The 22732-nt window shown below is 50.7% G+C and overlaps 1 protein-coding gene and 1 long non-coding RNA gene across 4 annotated transcripts in view; one reads left to right on the top strand and one right to left on the bottom strand.

Annotated features, from left to right (window-relative positions):
• Positions 1 to 4249, top strand: part of BDH1 (3-hydroxybutyrate dehydrogenase 1) — a 35684-nt gene extending 31435 nt beyond the window's left edge. Inside the window, exon 7 of the mRNA XM_005295636.4 lies at positions 1844 to 4249. Within this exon, the coding sequence (XP_005295693.2) occupies positions 1844 to 2313 (470 nt within the window). The 3' untranslated portion in view covers positions 2314 to 4249. The remainder of the gene's footprint in view (positions 1 to 1843) is intronic.
• LOC122172437 (uncharacterized) lies at positions 3931 to 13634 on the bottom strand. 3 transcript variants are annotated; one of them, XR_010590516.1, is made up of 3 exons: positions 13215 to 13634; positions 11312 to 11454; positions 3931 to 5041 (listed from the first exon to the last, which is right to left on the bottom strand). It is a non-coding gene; the product is annotated as an uncharacterized LOC122172437 (long non-coding RNA). The 3 variants fall into 3 exon arrangements; XR_010590517.1 differs by lacking the exon at positions 3931 to 5041 and adding an exon at positions 8653 to 10051; XR_006172767.2 differs by lacking the exon at positions 11312 to 11454.
• Between the last annotated feature and the right edge of the window lie 9098 nt (positions 13635 to 22732).

Genomic DNA, 22732 nt, shown 5'->3' with positions numbered 1-22732 from the left:
TTGAATTCAGCCATTCATGTGGTCTGCTGCTGAGCACCCTAGTTCCCACCACACAGGATTGGCCCAGCTCCTCATCCCAACCTCTGCTCAGCACCTCGCAGTCACGCTGCATGAAGGGCTGGTTCTGACGTGACTACGGTCAGATTCTAAGGGCATGTCCTGCAGCTGTCTCCTCCTCTGCATTTGTCAGACATGCCGGGTGAGGCTGACTTTGGCCACAGAGTTCTGCTCCCGGTTCTCGGCCCTGGGCAGGCGCAGGAATGCTGGGTCGTGGGTGGCTGCACTGCCCTGTGCGGCTCTGGGAGCAGCTATGCCTAGAGCGTCGCTGTGCAGGAATCAGCACACGCCCACGAGTGCCTTGCAGCCGGCAGGTTTTTTTGCTTCCCCCCCCAGTCAGTGACCAGCGTGACGCAGAAGGGTAGCAGAGGCAGCAGGAGGAGCTGAATTTGGAGACTGTAACTTTGTGTCAGTTCTAACTTGCTATTTAAATTTGCCTCCCGGAGAACAATGTAAACTCCCTGGTGGGCGGGTGGGCGGCGAGAGCACTGCGCTGCTGCCCCTGGGCACGTGCCCGTCACGTACTGCAACAACCCACAGCTAGAGCCACCAACAGGATTAAATCTTCCTTCAGGCTGCACTTGTAATAAGGGGTCAGCAGCCCACGAGGCCTCTCGGTGCAGCCTGGTGACAGGTTTCCTAGATGCCCAGGGGATGACTTGGCTCCTAACTGTTCCTGTTCACATTTTCATACACTATGAAGGGACCAAACTGGGCTCTCGAAACTCAGAGCCACTCCACTGAAGTTGGTGGGTTGCCTCTGGTTTCTAAGGTTGTTGCTGGGAGCAGGCTGTTGTCCTGTGTTTGTATTGCTAACTCAGCACGCCCAGGCTGGTGCGCAGAAAGACCCTAGAGTCCTGCCTAGCTCTGGCGATTAGCAGACGTCGCTCTGCCCTGCCAGTCCGTGTGGCTGAAGCACCATTTCTGGAAGGGTTGTGACTGATGGCCTAGCTATCATGGAAACAGAGTAAAGGTCTCCAAGGTATTTCAGGCAGAGGGGCAGATTGCAAAACACCTTCCTCCCTTCCAGTGGTTTGGCAGCTGTTTTCTACTCAGACAGATCTAGCTCTTCACTGATGAACCTCCAACCTCTCTATATGCTGCAGCCCATATGCAACTGTCTTGTAACGACCGGTGCACTTCTCTGTACACTCTCACCGCTGCCGTGCCTTTGGCAACAATAACGAATTTGGATACAAATGGTGCTAAGCATCCGTCAGACACATTGTGCAACTGGACTGTGCAGCCACGTACCTGTACGGCTGATAACACAGCTGTATTGCCACACCCCTCCCAGGGAAAGTCCAGACAGACCCTCTGGTTCAGCAAAACTGAACAAAAACATGAGACAGAAATTCGGCTTATCCCAGCACAGGGATAATCTCTGACCATTCTCTCCCTTGGGAGTGAGATTAGCTGCTGGGCAAAAGGGCAGATGCTGGGGACTTATAACTGGGAGGACCCAAGGAACTATGAGGAAACTTGTCTCAGCCCTGTATTTCTCAGGACATCTGCACTGAGTGCCTTTGCTTCCATCAACTGTCCTGGGTCCCTCTCTGCACTGGCATTTCAGCTTCACTGGCTGAGGAGCCTTTGGTCCCTGGTTTGCCAATTACCACAATTAGCAATTGGCATGCACTGTTATCCCATTTGCACACACAGTCACGATAATTACACACAGTACTCAGGAGCATCTGACTTTAGAGCCTGTTCTATCTAATGTGTTGAGTATGTAGTGCTCATTCCTTCTGCTGACATCCCTGTGATTTACCTGGCACCTTCCTAGGTCGTGTGGTGAACATCAGCAGCATGATGGGTCGGATGGGCAGCCCTGCTCGATCGTCGTACTGCATCACTAAGTTTGGGGTGGAAGCCTTCTCCGATTGCCTGCGGTATGAGATGCAGCCCCAAGAAGTGAAGATCTGTGTGGTGGAACCTGGGAACTTCATAGGGGCCACCAATCTGTACACCCCTGAGCGAATTAAAGCCATAGCAGAGAAGATGTGGAAGGAGCTTCCGGAGACTGTGCGCAAAGACTACGGCAGGAAGTACTTGGATGAGCAAATCACCAAGATGGAGAGTTACTGCAACAGTGGCTCACCAGACACCTCGCCAGTCATCAACAGCATCACCCATGCACTGACGTCGTCCTCCCCCTACACCCGCTACCACCCCATGGATTACTACTGGTGGCTGCGCGTGCAGATCATGACGCACTTGCCTGCTGCTGTTGCGGATCGGATCTACATTTACTGAGGCGTCTCGTCACTAGGCTGCCAAGGTGGGAGGTTAATTTCAAAGGGCATGTTGTACAAATTTCCCATTAGTCACTTTTGTAATTTTTTTAGCTGATTTCAAGGTACCATAATTTAGATCTAAAAGGTTAATTTAAACATTTGAATGTAATTTAAAAGGCAGTAATCGTTGCATGGGACCTTTCGTAGGCAGGAATGTGTTATGTATATTGTAGGGACCCAGCTCTGTACTATTTATTTCAAATATTCCTTTTTCTTTTCCAAAATCAGATGCCAAGTTACACTCCTCATTGAATTTACAATTGCTCTGAAGGGATTTTCAGTCTAGCTGCTGCTGACCAAGTTACACCAGCTTTGACAACTCCTGCCTAGGAAGCAGCCTTCACACCATAGACCGCAGGCCCTCCTGCTGCAATGGCATATTGCTGCAGACTGATGGGTAAGGGCTGCAAAGGTTGTTACAGGGACTGACCATAATAGCACAAGATACTGTTGGTTTCTTTAATTCAGGGATCCTGTCCTATAGCATTCTAAGCACTGAAGTGAGCAGCTGATCCTGTCCTGTAATCATTACAGTTATGAAGACGGAAACTGGGTCAAAGGGAGCTGTTCAGTCTCTCTCCCATACACTTCCTTTCCAAGGAGTTCGATAGATCATGTGCCCAACCCTGAAGCCCTTGCTCCCAGCTGTTCTTTCCTCACATGAGTATTCCATTGAAGCCAATGAGCGTGAGAAGCATTGCACAGGCGAGTAAGGCTGCAGGATCAGCCCATGTTAGTATTTCTCATTTCTTCAGCAGTAGCTGAACACTGTGACTTCAAAGTAAAAAGCTTTGAAGTATGTTTAATTGCACTAGTGTTGACACAATGTAGTGCAGCAGCAGCACTGACCATTTCCATATGAGAACCAGTTCCTGTATTTTTCCAGGATCATTCAGAACCAACAGTTAAATTCACCTGGACGGTGAATGTCATTTTTTCACTTGCGACCTCCGCGTTCATCACCTTCTTAGCACGGATTGAACAGTGCCTTGCACAATGGGGCTCTGGTCTGATTGGGACTTCTAGGCCTAATGCAACACACAGTACATAATAAGAGTAATAATTTACACTGAAGGAGTCATGGCGCTGAAACATTTGTCTAGCTAATGTAGTTTGGATATGATCTTTAGTAGAAAATCAGTAAAAAAAGGAATAAACTTTAAGGGCAGTTTAATATCCATGATGGTTATGATGTTTACATTTCTTAGAAATAAGGCTACGATTTTGTCATAGAGGTCACAGTGGTCACAGAAATCGTGAATTTGAATAAAGTCCATGAAATCTTGGAAATGGCTGTAAAAACACATTTGACTAGGCCTCCAAACTGAGTGGCGTTGCAACCTAATCCACGGTGTGACACTTGGGTTTGGTCCATTGATCCCTCTGTCTCCATCTACAAAAGTGCAGAAGGGCCAAACCTGAGTGGCACTGAGACTCCGTGTGCTGGGTCACAATGCCTGGAGTAGGGAGCCAAGCCTTGCCCCGCAGGACAGGAGCCACTGCTGTGGGGTGAGTGTGGGGTGGGCTCGAACTCCCACCCCTCCTCTTCTGTGACTTATAGATTTTTCCCCACACCTCTGTCATGAAATGTACTAAAAAAATTGCCAACATCGCAGCCTTACTTAGAAACTTTATTTTGTATTGTTAAAAAAACCACAAAAACACATCCATAAAAATCAACACCAGCAACAAAAAAGCCTTTCACAGAGGAGGGTTGAGTATTACATTTTTGAAGCGTGGGAGGTGAGCAAAAATGTAACTACGAGTTAATTTTGTTAGAGAAAATGGAGAGAAAGGATTTGTTGCGCTGTTGTAAGTACTGTAGCAAGTGGAAAGAGGAAGTGATCAAAATATCCTTTGACTTGATTAACATTAAAACTAATGGTGATAAAGTCCATAGGCTCCAGCTTTTTGTTTTTTGATATTTAAGGTGAGAGGCTTACATCTGGACTTGGCCCGACATTAACACCTGAGTTCTGCAGGTTTGGTACAAGAGGAGGACATGTGCGCACACACACTTTACACAGCTGTTGAATTGTAATAGGTTTCTGTGGTCTTATAAATTCCAAGTTGGGCACTTTAAGACTGACTATAAGTAATTAATTCAGTCTACTCTATCTCATGACAAATACCGGACTCACACATAGTGACTGCTTAGACCCAGACATCTAGGGTTTATTCTGTGTAAACCACCCATTGACTTCAATGAGAGCTGTACACATTAAAAAGCTATAGGATTGAGCCCTGTTGAGCTTAATCAGGGACACCAAAAATGTTGCATTAATTTGATGGAATAAGTGGGCCCAGAGTGTCAAAGATGTTAACAGGACCCTGAAACTGTCCAACATTAACAGGTTTCAACAAAGTTCGGGGTTTGGCATTCAGCAACCTCAGCCTCACTAGTACCATGGCAAACATTCCATTCAACAGCTTTTTAACCTTTTATTAAAGCTATAGAAAAAGAAGGAAAACCAGTTAAAGCATTTGAAATGTAAAGTATTAAATAAGGCTTTTATTTTAACCAGATTTCCTTTCCCTTTAGCTGCAGAGAGTTTTAAAGGAAAGACACCCTTCCTGACGCTCTTTCAGGTAGAATGGCAGTCGATGTAGTCATCGTTCTTTGGGGGGGAGGAAGAAGTTAGTTGGCATGGGGTGGAGCTGTTGTTGCTGAAGTCCCATCCCATTTCCTAAAAGACAAAACAACGCACAGGTACAAAGGGGAGAGAAAGGACAACAAAGATAGGAAAGGCAGCTTCTGTCTCTGGTGTCAACTCTCATTTGCATCCTCACTGCTGGAGAAACAGCCACAGCACATATTCTAAGAGCCACTCTGAGATCTGGTAAACTTGTATCCGGATCTGACAGTTTAGGGCATTTCTTTTAACTCCCTCTCTGGTCACAGGCTTATTGCAGCATTACAAAATATAGTCTTGTCTGGCAAAGCCAGACTCTTATTCAACAGAAGACCCAAGAAGAGAGAGAAAAGAAAAGAATTAAGGGGGGGATTTGAAGGAAATGACACATGCCAGGTGCTGGCTGGGATTTAGCTGAAGGTGCTGGAGATTGTGATGTCATCTGGGTCCCTCTCTCTGTCCCGGTCTGGTCAGGACATCTCCCAGAATCAGGCCCCTCCGTGGGTGCTGTATGTGTGAGGGCATGCCAGCGGGGGCAGGGTCACGCTGGCAGGGGCAGGCCTACGCCATCCTTGGAAGTACCGGACTGTCTAGTATTCTGGGGATGCAGCGGTGGCCACCCTATGTGCATTGCGGGGGAGGAGTAGGACCCCCATGATACACTCATAAGTGTAGAGTTTGGGCAGAAGCCCCCTGGAAAAGCATCCATGAGAATGCCAGACTAATTCAGTAATTAACTATGTTAGAATCAATTAAGCATGTTAAATTGAGATCTCTGGCTCACATTTCCCCTAACAAGGATTGTTGATCCTAAACAAGCATTGGCAGTGCTTAAGGGGGTCAGCAAGACAGTATTTAAATGGTCAAGAGGAGCCACTTTTAAAAATAAGTTCAAAGAAGGTGTTCAAAACTCTGGATGTTGAATTATCCCACGTTCGGCTAGGAAAAGGTGACAATACGTTGTGAACAAAGTGCTCAGTCTCATTTGTAGTGTGTTTATTTCGATAAGGAAAGGAAGGAGCCTTTCCTAAAGCCACAGAGCTATCTACAAAGGTTGGACAGAGATGTTCTCAAGGCTCTGATTACAGGGGCTCAGAGCCAGCGAATGCGCTCTCAGACGTGAATGGAACAAAGCAGGGAAGGTGGCTCATAATAGACAGGTTCGGCAATGCAAAGGGCATCTACCCCTTAGGCTCAATAGCCGTGATTAAGTCCATGCTTTAGTGCTGAGGTTCCCCACCATGTCTGCATGGAGATCTATAAACGACCCAGACCATGCTCTGTTTGAAACAGTAGCAAGGGATGCACGTGCACTCCTTTATATTCATTGCTGATGGATTCAAACAAGCGATTTCTATGCCTCTGCAAGGAGAACGCACGCAGACATAGTCGTGCATTTTTAGTTACTATTTTACAGTATGAACATTTATATGCATATTTGCCTCAGACCCTGGGCTCCTGGCAAGCTGCCAATGCAGAACTTGATGTTGCCAAGCTTAGGACCCCTTGGTTTAGTGGGATGCCCAGCCACTGTGGCCCAATTCAGCACATACAGGAGCATATTACCCATGTGATGGGCTTGAGCTGGCTATAGACACACAGATTCCAAGGCCAGAAGGGACCATTGTGATCATCTAGTCTGACCTCCTGTACAGCACAGGCCAGAGAACTGCCCCAAAATCATTCCTAGAGCAGAGCTTTTAGAAAAACATCCCGTCTTGATTTTAAAATGGTCAACGATGGAGAGTCCATCCCTACGCCATGGTCATTTGCAGCATGACTTCACAGCCCAAGCCTTGCTCTGCTTCAGGAAGTGATTGGAGCACAAAATCTCACACTCATCTCACCTGGGGAATGGACTTGGTTGATCCAGCAGTGCCCAGAGGCAGGGCTGTGATGACCGAGCAGAGCTTAGTGGAGGTTTGTGTTTTGGGGTGGGGTTCTCCTGGACCAGCCAGGGACTCCTGCTCAGTCTCTGTATCTGATGCTTGCCAGAATGCGTTAATCACCACAGCCGGGGCTCCGCCAGTCAAACAGTGTGGGTGGGTTCTTGTAAAGGGCTGAGCAATTTCCTGGCTGCCAAGAGCACTGAGCGCTACAGGCGGAGTTAAAATGGGTAATTGAATCTCATGCTTCAGGGTGCATGCTGTTTGCTGTGGGGAAGGGAGGGGCAAGAGCCATGTCGGGGGGGGGGGGGAAGCCCACCCCACCCCACCCCCAAAGTACTGTGCATACGCGTAGTTTGCCAGATGTTTGTTGGAGGCCTGAGGCAGGCTACCTACTTCTAGAGCATCAGGTATTAACAATGCTAGAGGCACGATTTCTGGACCCAATGGACTGGTCTAAATGGCAAATGCGATACCCGCCACTGCAAGGCGTCTGTGGTGCAGCTAGCGCCCTTGCTGCTCTCAATGCTGGCCAGAACACATCGGCCTCATCAGTTCCCAGGCCAGCTGTATGCTGTACACACTCTAGAGGGGGGATGGTGGTATCTGTGCTGAGGAAACAGAAGTGAGGAAAGGCTGAACCTCCCAATTTTGCAGCCGACCCAAAGATTGGGGGAGGCCTGCAGAGGACCGGTCACTAACACAGAGCAATATGGCTCGCTTGGTAACCTGGGTGCAAGCCAACAATATTCCTTTTAATGCGGCTAAATGTACAGATAGCCCCTCTATTAGCGGGGCCTCGGAACTCAATTGGGAGTGTTCCGGCTGGGACGCTGCAGTCCACCCTCAGCGATGACAGCTCCCATGATGCCTTGGGGAAGATGCCTCCTGCGTCCTGGGCGAAGGGAGCCTCGTTCTGGATACAGAGGTCCCTGGCGTGTGGGGAGCGGAGAGCCTGGCCAGGGGACTAGGACTGTGGCGCTCTGTCCGAGCTGCTGAGCGTCTGCCGGGGCCCTTGGCACGCGGGGAGCCGCGGAAGCTGTTGGTGGGTGTCAGCAGAGACTGTTGCTGAGCCCAGCGCTGACTGAGGCCGGCCTGTAGCGCAGGCAGTGGGAGTAACCACCTCCTGTGTTGGTTGGGAAAGTGCTTACAGGGGAAGCGGGACAGCGACAGGACTATAAGAGGGTGCCTGAGTCTGAGAAGAGACAAAGCGGCCTTGTCATCTAGCCAGGAGCCAGGTTCCTGGCCTCTGGGAAGAACAACTCCCATCTCCAGAGGGGCTGAGCGGAGAATCACCCTGCCCCGGGCTGCCTCGGCTGAGCCAACGGAGTGCTGGCCCCAGCTTCGAGATCTTCACATGCACCCACAACTCTGATGGTCAGAGGAGTGCACGCTCAGGAGTGGGGTAAGTGGTGCTAGTGTAAATGGGAGTTGGGTAAGCTCTGTTTACTATTGTAAACGGCATTTATTAAATGATTTATTGACATGCCCCCAGCTGATTTAAAGTGGTTGTGACATTTTAATTGTCAGTCTTTTATATCATGTTTTTCTAGATGGATAAGTAAAGGGGTGTTTGCACATTGTTTGTATATTTTTTATAATTGGTACTTTTGGGTTAGACCATTGCATAGTTTAGCTCAGGTGTATTCCTGGAGGCTCCCAAGGCAGGCCCGTGGGTGTGTGCAGGACCCAGCTAGGTGGAGACATGGCCAAGCTTCATTTCCTTTGTTAGTAAAAGGGCTGCAGCAGAGGGTTGGCCAGCAAATCCCCACCTACCCACCATCACCAACGGGAGACTCAGAATCGCTTTTACTGTCAACATCAGGTGCCCCGGCACCACCCAGGGGCATGTTGCCTGCCCCAGAGTAACCCAGGAAGGCCAGGTGGGGGGGTGTGGCAACATATCCATCTAGGAACAAAGAATGTAGGCCATCTGTGATCGGGATCCCAAGGGAGCTGCATTGAGGTCACTCAGTTAGGGTGAACTGCAAAGAATGGGGCAGATAATCCCCAAAACTGGTGGATATTCCAGCATTCAGATTTACCAAACCAGCACAAAACAGCTTCTGTATTACCTCACTGATTACCCAGAAGCCAATAACACCGTTCCCTTAAAGTAACCCAGCCTTAGGCCTCCACCCAGACACCCAAGTCAAATATGATGAGGATCACTGAAAAACTTATTCATCATATAAAAATGTTCTACCAACCCCAAAGGATCAGACACATTACCTCCCAAGTTAATGAATAATTCAGATCTTACCCAAATATGCGTTCACAGCCAATTCTTATTAATAAAACTAAAATGTATTAAAAAACAAAAGCGAGAGAGTATTGGTTGAAAGATCAGTCTACATACAGACATGAGTACAGTTCTGAGATCAGATTAACAGCAGAGATGGTGAGCTTTGTAGTTGCAAAGAGTTCTTTCAGAATTAGTCCATAGGTTATAGTCCAATGTTCATATTCAGGGTGATCCAGATTAGGACTGGAGATCTCGGTTTTGTGACTAAAGCTTTCCCTGCGTGAAGCATCAAACAGATCTGAGATGACAGGATCAGGACCCCAGACATCTTTATACAGTTCCATGTCCTTAGGCGAACAATAGGCAATCATAGAGACTTTGAAGTGGACCTATTTTCTAAGTATCATGGTAATTAGCTACACGGATTAACATAAGGCAATTGCCTGTTTTCCACCATTCATAGGTGATTTGCTATGCATTTCAAAGATGAATAGGATATCACTATGTTTACAGTTAATTTAGATGTTAATATTTCCTTTTGATCTCTGAATTAACAGAATACAGCAAAGATAGGGACTGCTCAATTACGGTGTTAACCTCTAACAATATATATGTAAACACACAAAACCACAAACATTATCTACCAATATGTCCCTAAAGGTCGAATCTGGGTCAATTAGCCTGCAAGCTGCTTAACTCTTTCTGGGCATGGGTCACACCATCTTTATAGGATGGGGGACTCTAACCTGGGAAGCAGTGTTGGGGCGGGGGGGTAATCAGCTGAACATGAGCTCCAGTGCGACGCTGTAGCCAAGAGGGCTAATGTGATTCTGGGCTCCATAAAGAAGGAAATCATATGTCGGAGTAGAGCAGTTATTTTCCCTCTGTATTTGGCACTGGTGTGTGCTCGCTGCTGGAATGGTGTGTCCAGTTCTGGTGCCCAGAATTCAAGAAGGATGTCGATAAATTGGAGCGGGTTCAGAGAATAGATACGAGAATGATTACAGGATTAGAAAACCTGCCTCAGAGTGATAGAGTCAAAGAGCTCAGTCTATTTAGCTTAACAAAGAGCAGGTTAAGGGGTGACTTGGTGACAGTCTGTAAGTAACTACATAGGGTTCAAATATTTAATTCTGGGCTCTTCAATCTATCAGAGAAAGGTCTAATGCTATCCAGTGGCTGGAAGTTGAAGCTAGACAAATTCAGATTGGAAATAATGCGTACATTTTAAAAAGTGAGGGCAATTAGCCATTGGAACAATTTACCAAGGGGTGTGCTGGATTCTCTATCACTGAAAATTTTTAAATCAAGGTTGGATGTTTTTCGGAAAGCTCTGCTCTAGGGATTATTGTGGGGCAGTTCTCTGGCCTGGGCTGGACAGGTCACACTAGATGATCACACTGGTCCCTCCTGGCCTTGGAATCTATTCATCTGTTATTGACGATTTTTAGGAACGTGCCTAGCAGCCCCATTGTGCTGGCTACTGCGCACACGCACACACACACACATACACACACCCCGACCGACCGATAGTTCTTGCCCCAAAGAGCTTACAGTCGCAATAGAAAAGACAGAAAAAGAGAGGAAACTCAGACACAGAGCAGGGCAGTGACCTAACCAAAGTCACACAGCAGTTCATTGGCAGATACTTTTAAGTCCAGTTCTCTTAATCTAAGTATTTGACCTCCAAATATTTATAGACCCCAGAACAGGTAATTCTGTTCAGCAGGCCAGACTCCAAGCTGCACCAGCCACACATGACATCTGTTTTAATACAGACTTATTAAAGTTAGACATGGCACAGATCAGTTAGGTTGCTGAGCCCATCTCTCTGCAAGGGCAGCATACAGATCCCGAAGAGATGATGCATTAGACATGAAGTGGTGCCACTCTTGTTCTTAGCCAGACAGGAAACCCAAATAATGATGCTGCACTTGACATCTACAAAGCATCCCTTTGTCACAAAGAATTCTAAAGTACTTTGCAGGCTACACACACAGAGATCACTATAGCAATGCCACCCACCACTGAAATGCAGACACTTTCTTCTGCAGAAGAAAAGTGACAATGTGCACAGCAGTGTAGTGCAAAGAAAAGTCCAGGAGGCAGAATCTAATTAGCTGAGTTGGAATTTGGCCAGTACACTGGGGTTAACACCCTTGCTCTTGTGAAAAGCTCTATGCAGTCTTTTACCTTGAGGTCAATATCTAGTTTCTGGGTAGGTGACTCTTGGAAACTGGAAGTGGTCACCAGCTAGGAGATGGGTCTGGTGGCTACTAAGGTTACCATCCGTCCGTATTTCCCCGGACATGTCAGGCTTTTGCGTCTCTAAATAGCTGTCCGGGAGGAATTGATAACAAGGTTAAAATGTCCAGGGTTTTTTTCTCCCTCACCTCCCTCCCATGCAGAGTGCGGCTGCTGATTGGGTGGCTGGGCTGATTGACCCGCTCCCATTGGCCTCCAGCAGCCAGAGCCCTCCCCTGCTCCCCCCTCCCTCTGTCTGCAGCCCTGTGTAACACACAAACCGACCCAGCGGGCAGCGTGTTTTGCAAACACGTGGAGCCAGAATGGTAAGGAGAGTCCGGGGGGGGGGCAGTCAGGGAGCGGGGGAGTGTTGGATGGGTCCCCGGCCTCCACCTGCCACCCCCCCTCCGTGCATCCCCCCCCCCGTGAACCCCCCTTCCCTACCTGCCTCTCTGCCTCTCCCTTGCCTGCTTGTACTGCCAGAGCCAGCAGCAACTGCTGTCTGCTGCCACCGGTCCTAGTGCCCGCATCCACTAATGGGAAGACAGGATGCCCTTACCCTGCCCTTCCACCCTAGCCCTGAGCCTCTCCAACGCCCCAAACCCCTCAGCCCCAGCCCTCATCCCCCCGCATCCTAATCCTCTGCCCCAGCCCTGAGCACCCTCCTGCATCATGAACCCCTCATCCTCAGACCCACTGCCCTCACCCCTGCATCCCCTCCTATCCCCAAACTCCCTCCCAAACCCCCTCCCCTTCCCACACACTCCCTCCTAAAGCCTGCACCCCCTCCCTTTGCACCGCCTCCCACCCCCAAACTACATCCCAGAGCCTGCACCCCTCACCCTCTCCTGCACACCCACCCCCTGCCCCAGCCCGGAGCCTGCACCCAGCACCCAAACTCTATCCCAGAACCTGCACCCTGCACCCCTCCTGCACCCTAATCCGCAGCCCAGGACCTGCACCCCAGACCTCCTCCCCCCACCCAACCCCCCTCCCAGAGCCTTAGGCAGGTGGGGGAGGGTTCTGGGCACCACCAAAATTTCTACAACCCTGCCACCCATGCGAGTGGATAAGGGTTGGGGCAGTCAGGGGACAGGTAGGGTCCTGGGGGGGCAGTTAGAGTGGGGGGTTCTCAGCAGGGGCCAGTCAGGGGACAAGAAGCAGGGGGGGTTGGGGTTCTGAGGGGGGCAGTCAGGGGGTGGGAAGTGGGAGGGAGTGGATGGGGCGGGGCTTGGGCGGGGCTTCCCCGCCCCCCCCCAGTGTCCTCTTTTTTGATTGTGGAAATATGGTAACCTAGGCTACACGGGCAGTGGGAGGGTTCTGACAGCTGCAAAGCAAATCTGTGGACTAGTTAGGTAGCTGCAAGGCAGCTGGAGTTCTGAGGAGTCAGTTTGCAGATGAATATGTTCAATCACTATGTTCTGTCGCTTAATGACCATCTGGCCAGATGGGCCTCTGCATAGATCCTGTCTGGAAAATGTTAGCACATCACATCTCCCCCTAGTACCAAGTTAAGGTGTTCGGCACTGATGTAACAAATCAACCATTGCTATATCCTGCAACATCTTGGCTTTCCACTTATTAGCTATAGCTCCTTTTGCACTTTGAAGTTGATTTTATCAGCCAGTTTCTGGAAGAAATAGCTTCAGTAAATGGAGAAGGGAAATTCTCCAGCCTCTACCTGAAGGGCAGTTGGCACAAAAATACTTCAGAGTGAGCTGGGGCCGAGGTGCTTCTGACTGCAGTGTGTGGCTTTGCAGGGAAATTAGGTCCTTTTGATTATTGTTTGACAGAAATGTAGGCAGCTGCCCTCACTTGTCTTATCAAATTAAAAGGGAAAATAATTACTCACTGCTTAAATTATGGAACACAGGCTGTGCGAGCGCTGAAGGCTGTCATGGAGCTCTCTGTTCTAGGTGCAGTGCTGCATGGCTCAGTGTGCTTCAGCTCCCTGGGAAAAGAGACGATTGTCACCAACGCTTTCTATGTAAAGACCATGTCAGTCTATAAATAACTTTTCCTGATGTAGTGGAAGGCAGCAAAGATGGGGTATTTTTAACCACAGCTGTTACATTTTGTTTCAGGTCTTAATTAGGGAAAACATGAGGTTTCACTGTCTTTCAAGACCTGTTGTCTGTCTTTGTCTTTTAGGGTGATGAATGTAATGTTTTGAAACAAGGTTCTGTCTTCTTATTAATGTGTCATCTGGATCTAGTGGTGGTTTCTGCGCTGTCCGGAGAGAGTTATTCTGTAGCCATTAAATTAGATCGCACGGAACTGGGCCTTAGCCAGCACCTCCACACCGGACAATTCTGCCTCCAAACCCAGAATGAAACTCCTAATTCTAGTCAAGCTGGGATAGCCGAGGGGCCCAGCCCAGCCAGCTCACCCAGCCTGTTGGGGTGAGCGTCTAAGAAAATAAGTTGAGCGCTGGTGCGCTTACCCTGAGGGAGGTGCCTGAGGTGTGAGGAGGGGACCACAGGGTGGCATGGAGCAGCTGTGGGCAGGGGCGGCAAGTTGTATGGGCCCATGGAGCCTGGGCTCCAGCAAATTCAGGGCCCGGGGGGCCCGACTCCACCAATGTTTGAGGCCAGGTCTCTCCCCCGGCCCTGCCTGGTGCCCTCATGCATCCCCTCCCGCAACTGTCCCTGCCTCCACTGCCGGCTACAAGGGAGCAGCGCCAGGGGCAGGCTTAGGTGGCTCCTGCACCTGCAGAGGGAGCAGAGGAGGAAGCGCATGGCAGCCCCCCCGGCAGGCGACTCCGGGGTTGGAGCTTATCCTGGCTGGACCTCCTGAGCTGCAGCCTGGGGGGGCTTGGGTGAGTGTCGTGCTGCCGGCAGGGAGAGGGATGGGGGGAGTCCTCCTCTCTGTCCCCCAGCCCCAGAGCAGCCTGCCTGCTGCACCCCAAAGTCCTCATCCCCGGCCCAGCCCCATGCCCCACATCTCCTCCCGCGCCCCAACCCTCTGTCCCAACCCAGAGCCTGCACCCAACTCCTAACCCCCTCCCAGAGCCCACGCCCAGCACCCAATCCCCCTCCCGCACCCAGCACCCCAAACCTCCTGCACCCCAACTCCCTCTCTGAGCCCGCATCCTGCACCCCCTCCTGCACCCCAACTCCCTGCCCCAACCCAGAGCCTGCACCCAGCACCCAAACTCCGTCCTGGAGCCCACTCCCTTCCCGCACCCAAATTCTCTCCCAGAGCCTGCACCCCAAGCCCCCTCCTGCACCCAAACTCCCTCCCAGAGCCTTAGGCAGGTGTGTGGGGGGTCTGGACTTGGACCCATTCTGGGCACCAACAAAAATTATACAAACCTGCCCCTCTGTTGGTAATGCGAATATCACACAAACTCCCACAGTCTGAGCAGCTATGCTGTTGTCCGCAGCCCTGACCCTCTCTGTACGTGGGCAGGGCACACTCCATGCCCCACTTGGCTGCTCTCCCATGGGCCTGATACCCATCTGCATGTGCAGTCAGGTAAGACAGAGGGAGAAAGGTTCTTCGCTAAAAGGGCAGGAACAGGTTATTGTCCGGGAGACGGGCGCTTACATGACCCTCACCCCACAGCACCTGCAAGAAGGCTCAGGCATGGAAGGTAGACCTGCCAGCCTGCTCCCACTCCACCCTTCCAGCCACAGCTAATCAATGAAGGAAGGAAGCAGGGGCTGCCTTAAGCAGGGGCACACACATCCAGGTGAGAGAAGGGACATTCCTGGGGAAAGGAAGGCTCAGGGATTGTCTACACTTACGGCGCTGCACCAGTGCACCTGTGCCACTGTAGCGCTTAGTGAAGATGCTACCTATGCTGACGGGAGAGCTTCTCCTGTCGGCATCGTTAATCCATCTCCCCAAGAGGCAGTAGCTATGTCAACAAGAGAAGCCCTCCTATCAACATAGTGCTGTCTGCACCGGGGGTTAGAGGTAAAGCTGTGTCGCTCAGGGGTGTGGATTTCCATACCCCTGCATGATGCAGTTATACCGACAGAAGTTGGTAGTGTCAACCATGCTTCAGGCTGTGTGAGTGAGAGAGATGGACCAGTGAAGGTCCCTTCAGTACAGGAACCAAATGTAACCCAGGCAGTAATGCCTGCTAGAGTCTGTAAACAGCTTGAAACAACAGCCCCAAGAGGTCTGAGCTGCCTAGTGACACTGAATCTCAATGATGGGAAGTAACCCACGTCGTTAGCTACTTCACAGATGAATATCTTAACTGAAACACCAAGCTAATGTGCTTGTTCCGCAATTCCAAAATGCTTTCCATACTTCCCCCGTGCAAAGTCCCAACTACCCCTACCAACTGCCCCTCATCTGCCATCTGTTATGCTGCCATGGGCTGACAATACAAACATGTGCGGTACACTTACAATTAAAAAGTTAGGATAATTGATGTAAGCAGGGTCTGAATGAATTCTTCCCTGACAGCTAGGTGGGAGGAGAATTGACTATGGGTGTGTTTATGTAAATACAGTTTGCTCCTGCTCTGTTTACGTATTCATCAGATACAGCTGTGTCAAAGGATCAACTTTGGCTGGTGTTGGGTACAAATGACCGTAGTACTGATTGCAGGGGTAGTGAAATATGATTACCAATGTTGTAATAATTGTAGGAATACAGGAAAGCAGGACTGTGCTTAACCTGTCCCAAATGAGGGAGGCCACCCTCAGTTGAAAGAACCTTGTTAAGCAGGGGTTCGAATGTCAGAGGCCTGTGAAAGTAAGAAGGGTGGGGACAAGTTTTTTAGCCAGGAGGCTGTACAGCTTCAAAGGTCTTTCCTAGACTGGTTTAACCTGTTCCTCCCCACTGTTCAAAGAATAAAACTAACTAGGCTACAGCAAACTAGGTGTCTCTTTATTATGTTAAATGCCCAATCAGAGCTGAAATTAGTTGTGGTATGACTGTGGCCCTGCCCTGCCTGCTAAGAGCTAAAAATCACAGAGAGCTGAAATCACTTGAGATGGGGTAGTGTTTTTGCCCAGCCTGCAAAGAGCTGAAATGTACTAAGAGACTGATGTGCAGAGGTCACAGCAGAGACAGGTGGCAGCAGAAGGTAGGGTTACCATACGTCCGGATTTTCCCGGACATGTCCGGATTTTTGGGCCTCAAATCCCCGTCTGGGGGGAAATCCCAAAAAGCCGGACATGTCCGGGAAAATAGGGAGGGCTTGGTGGTGCTCGGCCGGGGCCGGGGCCAGGAGTGCGGAGCGGGGGGTGCTCGGCCGGGGCCGGCGGTGCGGAGCCGGGACGGGGCCGGGGGTGCTCGGCCGGGGCCGGCGGTGCTCGGTCGGCGGCCGGGGGCTGGCCCGGGGCCGCTCGGCCGGGAGCTGGGGGCCGGGCCGGGGCCGGCAGTGCTCGGCCGGGGGTGTTGGGCCGGCGCTGGCCCGGGGCCGGCAGTGCTCGGCCGGGGGTGTTGGCCGGCGCTGGCCCGGGGCCGGGGGTGCTTGGTCGGGAGCTGGGGCCGGCGATGCTCAGCCGGGAGCGGGGCCGGCGGTGCTCGGCCGGGGGTGTTGGGCCAGGGGCCGGCGCTGACCCGGGGCCGGGGGTGCTCAGCCGGGAGCCAGGGCCAGCGGTGCTCGGCCGGGGGTGTTGGGCCGGGGGCCGGTGCCCCAGGGCCCACGCCAAGCTGCGCAGGAGACGCCGGGGCCAGAGCCTCTTGGCCTGGGCCGCTCAGCAGCACCCCGCCCCAGCCCCAGCTTACCTGCTGCCTCCCTGTTGCCTCCCTGTTTCAGGCTTCCTGCGAACATTTGATTTGCGGGAAGCAGGGGAGGGGGAGGAGCAGGGGGCGGAGCATTCAGGGGGGGCAGAGTTGGGGCGGGGACTTTGGGGAAGGGGTGGAGTTGGGGGCGGGGCCGGGGCCCCGTGGAGTGTCCTCCTTTTTTAAAATGAAAATATGGTAACCCTAGCAGAAGGTGACTGACAGTCAGCTGGTGGAGAGAGTGGCGAGCGAGTACCTGAGCAGCAGAGCAAGTAAGGTACCTCTTTACCCCTCCCAGGAGGGGAGGTGAACTCTGCAGATGTACCTCTGAACTCTGGGTCTGCACTGACCAAGGACAGCAACTGTGAGTAGGGTGCAGAGAAGGGTTGGCCATGTGAAAGGGGCTTTTGAGTTGCTGGACTTAAGAACCTGAGGGGAAAAGGACACTGCCCAACCTACTGGGGGTGGGTCTTTTACTCATAGTTTATGTTTATGAACCCTGTTTGTGGTGTTTTCCCAAATTAATGCCAAGTTTACTTCCCTCCTTTTATTAAAAGTTTCTTTTCTACACTCAGACTCTGTGCTTGAGAACGGGGAAGTATTGCCTCTCAGAGGCACCCAGGGGTGGTGTGTAAATTTCCCAGGTTACTGGGTGGGGGCTTGAGCCAGTTCTGTGTTGTATCAATGGAAGGGAACCCCTAGATATTGAACCCGGCCCTGGTTGCTGCTGCCTCCACCTGGCAGAAGGGTTACACCAGAATATAAACAATTGGTGCCAAAATATACAAACACAGCGATCATGGGTGGATTGGATTGACTTTACAGTCACATTCCTGCCTGCTGCACTGGAGTTCTACCAAAGCCAGGGGAGGGCTTGCTGCAAATTGTATATTCAGCTGTATGCAAACCATGGGTTGTGACCTCTAAACAGGATGCGGGAGGGGTGGTTTCTGGCTAGCTTTCCAAGCAGGAAAAGGTTGTGACCCACAGGTACAGTGTACAGAGGGCCTTGGTTGCACACTCCCCACAATTCAGCTCACTCCCAGGAAAACTCCATGTGCTTCTCTCTTGTTTTTTCTCTACAATAACAAGTCCCCGTCCCCCCCCCCCCCCATGTTGCAGGGGCTTAGTGGATTGCCAGGCACCCCTGGGAAGCTGCAAACATGCATTTAAAGCAAAAGCTGTCCTGATCGTTGAACCTTTGGCTTTGTGCTAGCAAAGCATTTAATGACAGGTTTCAGAGTAGCAGCCATGTTAGTCTGTATCCGCAAAAAGAAGAACAGGAGTCCTTGTGGCACCTTAGAGACTAACAAATTTATTAGAGCATAAGCTTTCGTGGACTACAGACCACTGCATCCGAAGAAGTGGGCTGTAGTCCACGAAAGCTTATGCTCTAATAAATTTGTTAGTCTCTAAGGTGCCACAAGGACTCCTGTTCTTCTTAATGCATTTAATGGAATTTAGTACTTGTGCTGACTACTGAGCATTGAATTAAAAACCAGCTATTTCAGCCTCAGTAAATCGCTGCTAGGTTGTGGGTGGGGTCTTTCCCCCCTCACATTAAGGGATACAGGAAAAGAGAATGATGGATTGCAAGGCAGGGGTATTTTCATTCTCTGCACAAACCTTTGTTGGTGCCCCCGCCCCCAACTCCAAATATGTAGCCATTGTCTGATCCTCTCTGGGTGCAGCAAATGGATGAAGTGAGCCATAGGGCAGCAGCTGAGACAAGCGAAGTGTATGGCTAACTATGATATCATAAAAAATAGAGAGGAAAAATGTGTTTGGTCATCGTGTCTACGTGAGCTTCTCTGCTTATGCATGGCTCTTTCCTATCATCTTCCTAGCTCAAACGTGCCTGTCCTGAAACATGTACTAGATGTTTTATCAGAAAGCCCAAAGTCCCTCCAGGTGATCTGAAAAGAGGATTCCACGAGACTGAGTAACATAAAAATGTCACATACCATAAGTAGGCCAAAAACTCTATAATTCCCTTTCTGGCCTCTCCTTTAAGCCATCTGTCATCAAGATTTTAGTTTGCAAAAGAAAGCAGTAGAGAGCGTAGCATTCTGTGGCACATGGAACACAGCTCACTGAAGGGAAAGCACACGCTGCTGCAGTCCTACATGGACCTTCCTTTTGGCTGTGGTGTAGCGCTAAGCGAATGTGTGGTTGAAACCAGAGTTGAACAGCAGGTATGTGTGCTGCAACTTTTCTGACGCTCTGAAAGCCTGGCCTTTGGGCTGCCTCCTCCCTGTGGCAGTCACAATCTGTGTGCTGCCAACAGTGCTCATTTGGGTCACGCCAAGCCCTGACCCGAGCCGCGCCACGGGGGCCGCGCCGGGGGGGGAGGGGCGGGGAGACACGAGCCGCGCCGGAGGGATGACCTGAGCCGCACCGCGGGGGCCGCGCCGGGGGGGGTGGGGACGACCCGCGCCGCTGGGACCGGGCCGGGCCGGAGCTGACCCGACCTGAGCCGCGGGGACCGGGCCGGGCCGGAGCCGGGCCGCGCCGTGGGGGCCGAGCCGAGCCGGAGCCGGGCCGCGCCGCGGGGGCCGGGCTGGAGCCAAGCCGGGCTGGTGTATCAGCACATAAGGTAAGCTGGGGCCTGCGGGAAGGGGCCACGCCTCCCCGAGCCCTTCTCGCGCCCCCGCCACCCCAGCTTACCTTGTGTGCTGATACACCGGCCCGCCCCTGCTTCTTTTCAGACTTCCCGCGACGCAGGGGAGGGGGCGGAGCGTTCAGGGGAGGGGAGGAGGGGGAAGTGAGCTGGGGGCGGGGTGGAGAGCTGCAGCGCGGGGCCCTCTTGGCGCGGGGCCCAATTCAGCCGGCCCTGGGAGCAGCAGTCACAAAGCATGACATGGAGCAATGGTTCCCAGCTGGCACCAGCACAGCCACCCATTTACAAATCAACATTGGTCAGTGACAAGGCCCCATCCTGGTTGGAGGCACTAGACAGGTTTTGAAGTGAGAGCAAATAACATCACAGATAAGGAGCATGTTAACTCTACTGATACTACAGCCACTGCCACTACAGCAATACCTCAGACTAAGGCCTGTCTGCACAGGCATGTTACAGCAGACTAGCTTTACAGTGGCTTGCATCCCCACAAAACAGCTTTTAAAAACTAATTATTTAGGGCCCTAGGTTGCAGTAACCCTCCTCGGAACAGGAGGATCTCCACTTTGCAGTGAGTTTAGGTTTTCAGGTACATGTGGACACATTCCTAACTACTCTGCATCCAGCAGTCCTCCAACTACTGTCTCATGCTGCACAACTTCACACCAGGATCAGCCTGTTTGTGTAGCTTTTTGCCCTTCTCTGAACCTTTTCCAATTCTAATATATCTTTTGCGAGATGGAGCGACAAGAACTGCAAGCAGAATTCAAGGTGTGGGTGTACCATGGATTTATGTAGTGGCGTTATGATATTTTCTATTTTATTATATAGACTATAGATAAAAAATTACACTACATGAATTAAAAGAAGAACGAAGACCATAGTGCAAATGTAAGACCAAAGGAACTGCGGCATGGCCAATGTAAAGAGTGTTGACAATCTTCTGTAAATGATGTACTCAGAAAGGTTCTCATTCTCCATCTCTAGGGGAGTTGACTGCTCTGGGAAGGGCCTGTAATTAGGTTTACTGAAATGGTGGTCCCAGCAGGGTACACAGGGTGGCATAAAAGAAGATATGGGCCCTGCCTTCAGGAGCATACAAGCCACTACAGATTCCCATTTCAGAAAAGGCTCCTACCAGTTCAAACAAAGAGGATGCTCGGTTGATGAGGCTGCTGTCCACAGACAAGGATCTTGTGCATTAAAGCCCCTCAGCTGGATACTTGTACAGCTGGATGGTGCAAATACCTAAACTGGTACCCACACAGCCACCTTTGCACAGCCAGTGTGTCCAGACCTGCACCACAAACACTGCACCAGGACACAGCCAAACGTGTCCGGACCTGCGGCACAAACACTGCACCAGGACCCAGCCAAACATGTCCAGACCTGCACCACAAACACCGCACCAGGACACTGCCAAACGTGTCCAGACCTGCGGCACAAACACTGTACCAGGACACTGCCAAACGTGTCTGGACCTGCGCCACAAGTGTTTCACCAGGGGCCACCATTTTGATCTATAAAATGGTGGCCTCCACACAGCATGACCTCATGGGCACTGTACTTGAGAGGGCATGCTGTGCAGAGACTGCTGTTTTGTAGAGCACAATGGCAGCTTCCAGGTGGGGTCTTTTGGGGGCAGACGGCATCATCTCTCAGGCCAAATCTGGCCTGTTGGACCCAAACCCCATCTGCTGATGGCATGATCCCATTTGGGTCATGACCTACAGTTTGGGAACCTATGAGCTAACGGGAGCACCATGAACCTGGATTCCTTGGACCCTAGGTAAAAGCATATCAGATGAATGCCAATGGGGTGGAGCAGACAGGAAGAGAGAGGGCTTGAGTCTCTGTTGCCCTGCACCTTTTATGGTGCAAACAGGGTGTTAAAACACAATTTTACATTCACTTTGAGCGAGTGCAATGGCTACACAAAGCCACAGAATCATAGAATATCAGGGTTGGAAGGGACCTCAAGAGGTCATCTAGTCCAACCCCCTGCTCAAAGCAGGACCAACCCCCAACTAAATCATCCCAACCAGGGCTTTGTCAAGCCTGACCTTAAAAACCTCCAAGGAAGGAGATTCCACCATCTCCCTACGTAACCCATTCCAGTGCTTCACCACCCTCCTAGTGAAATAGTTTTTCCTAATATTCAACCTAAACCTCCCCCACTGCAACTTGAGACCATTACTCCTTGTTCTGTTATCTGCTACCACTGAGAACAGTCTAGATCCATCTTCTTTGAAACCCTCTTTCAGGTAGTTGAAAGCAGCTATCAAATGCTCCCTCATTCTTCTCCTCTGCAGACTAAACAATCCCAGTTCCCTCAGCCTCTCCTCATAAGTCATGTGTTCCAGCCCCCTAATCATTTTTGTTGCCCTCCGCTGGACTCTTTCCAATTTTTCCACATCCTTCTTGTAGTGTGGGGCCCAAAACTCCAGATGAGGCCTCACCAATGTCGAATACAGGGGAACGATCACGTCCCTCGATCTGCTGGCAATGCCCCTACTTATACAGCCCAAAATGCCGTTAACCTTCTTGGCAACAAGGGCACACTGCTGACTCATATCCAGCTTCTCAACCACTGTAACCCCTAGGTCCTTTTCTGCAGAACTGCTGCCTAGCCATTCGGTCCCTAGTCTGTAGCAGTGCATGGGATTCTTCTGTCCTAAGTGCAGGTCTCTGCACTTGTCCTTGTTGAACCTCATCAGATTTCTTTTGGCCCAATCCTCTATGTCATTGCAAGCATGCTTCGGGAAAGATGTGGACAAATTGGAGAAAGTCCAGAGAAGAGCAACAAAAATGATTAAAGGTCTAAAAAACACGACCTACGAGGAAAGATTGAAAAAAATGGGTTTATTTAGTCTGGAGAAGAGAAGACTGAGAGGGGACATAATAATATCTTCAAGTACATAAAAAGTTGTTATAAAGAGCAGGGTGATAAATTGTTCTCCTTAACCTCTGAGGACAGGACAAGAAGTAATGGACTTAAATTTTAGCAAGGGAGATTTAGATTAGACACTAGGAAAAACTTCCTGTAAGGGTAGTTAAGC

The sequence above is a fragment of the Chrysemys picta genome, chromosome 9 (assembly GCF_011386835.1).
Source record: "Chrysemys picta bellii isolate R12L10 chromosome 9, ASM1138683v2, whole genome shotgun sequence".
Lineage (NCBI taxonomy): Eukaryota > Metazoa > Chordata > Testudines > Emydidae > Chrysemys > Chrysemys picta.
This window is presented reverse-complemented; position numbering and strand designations above follow the sequence as displayed.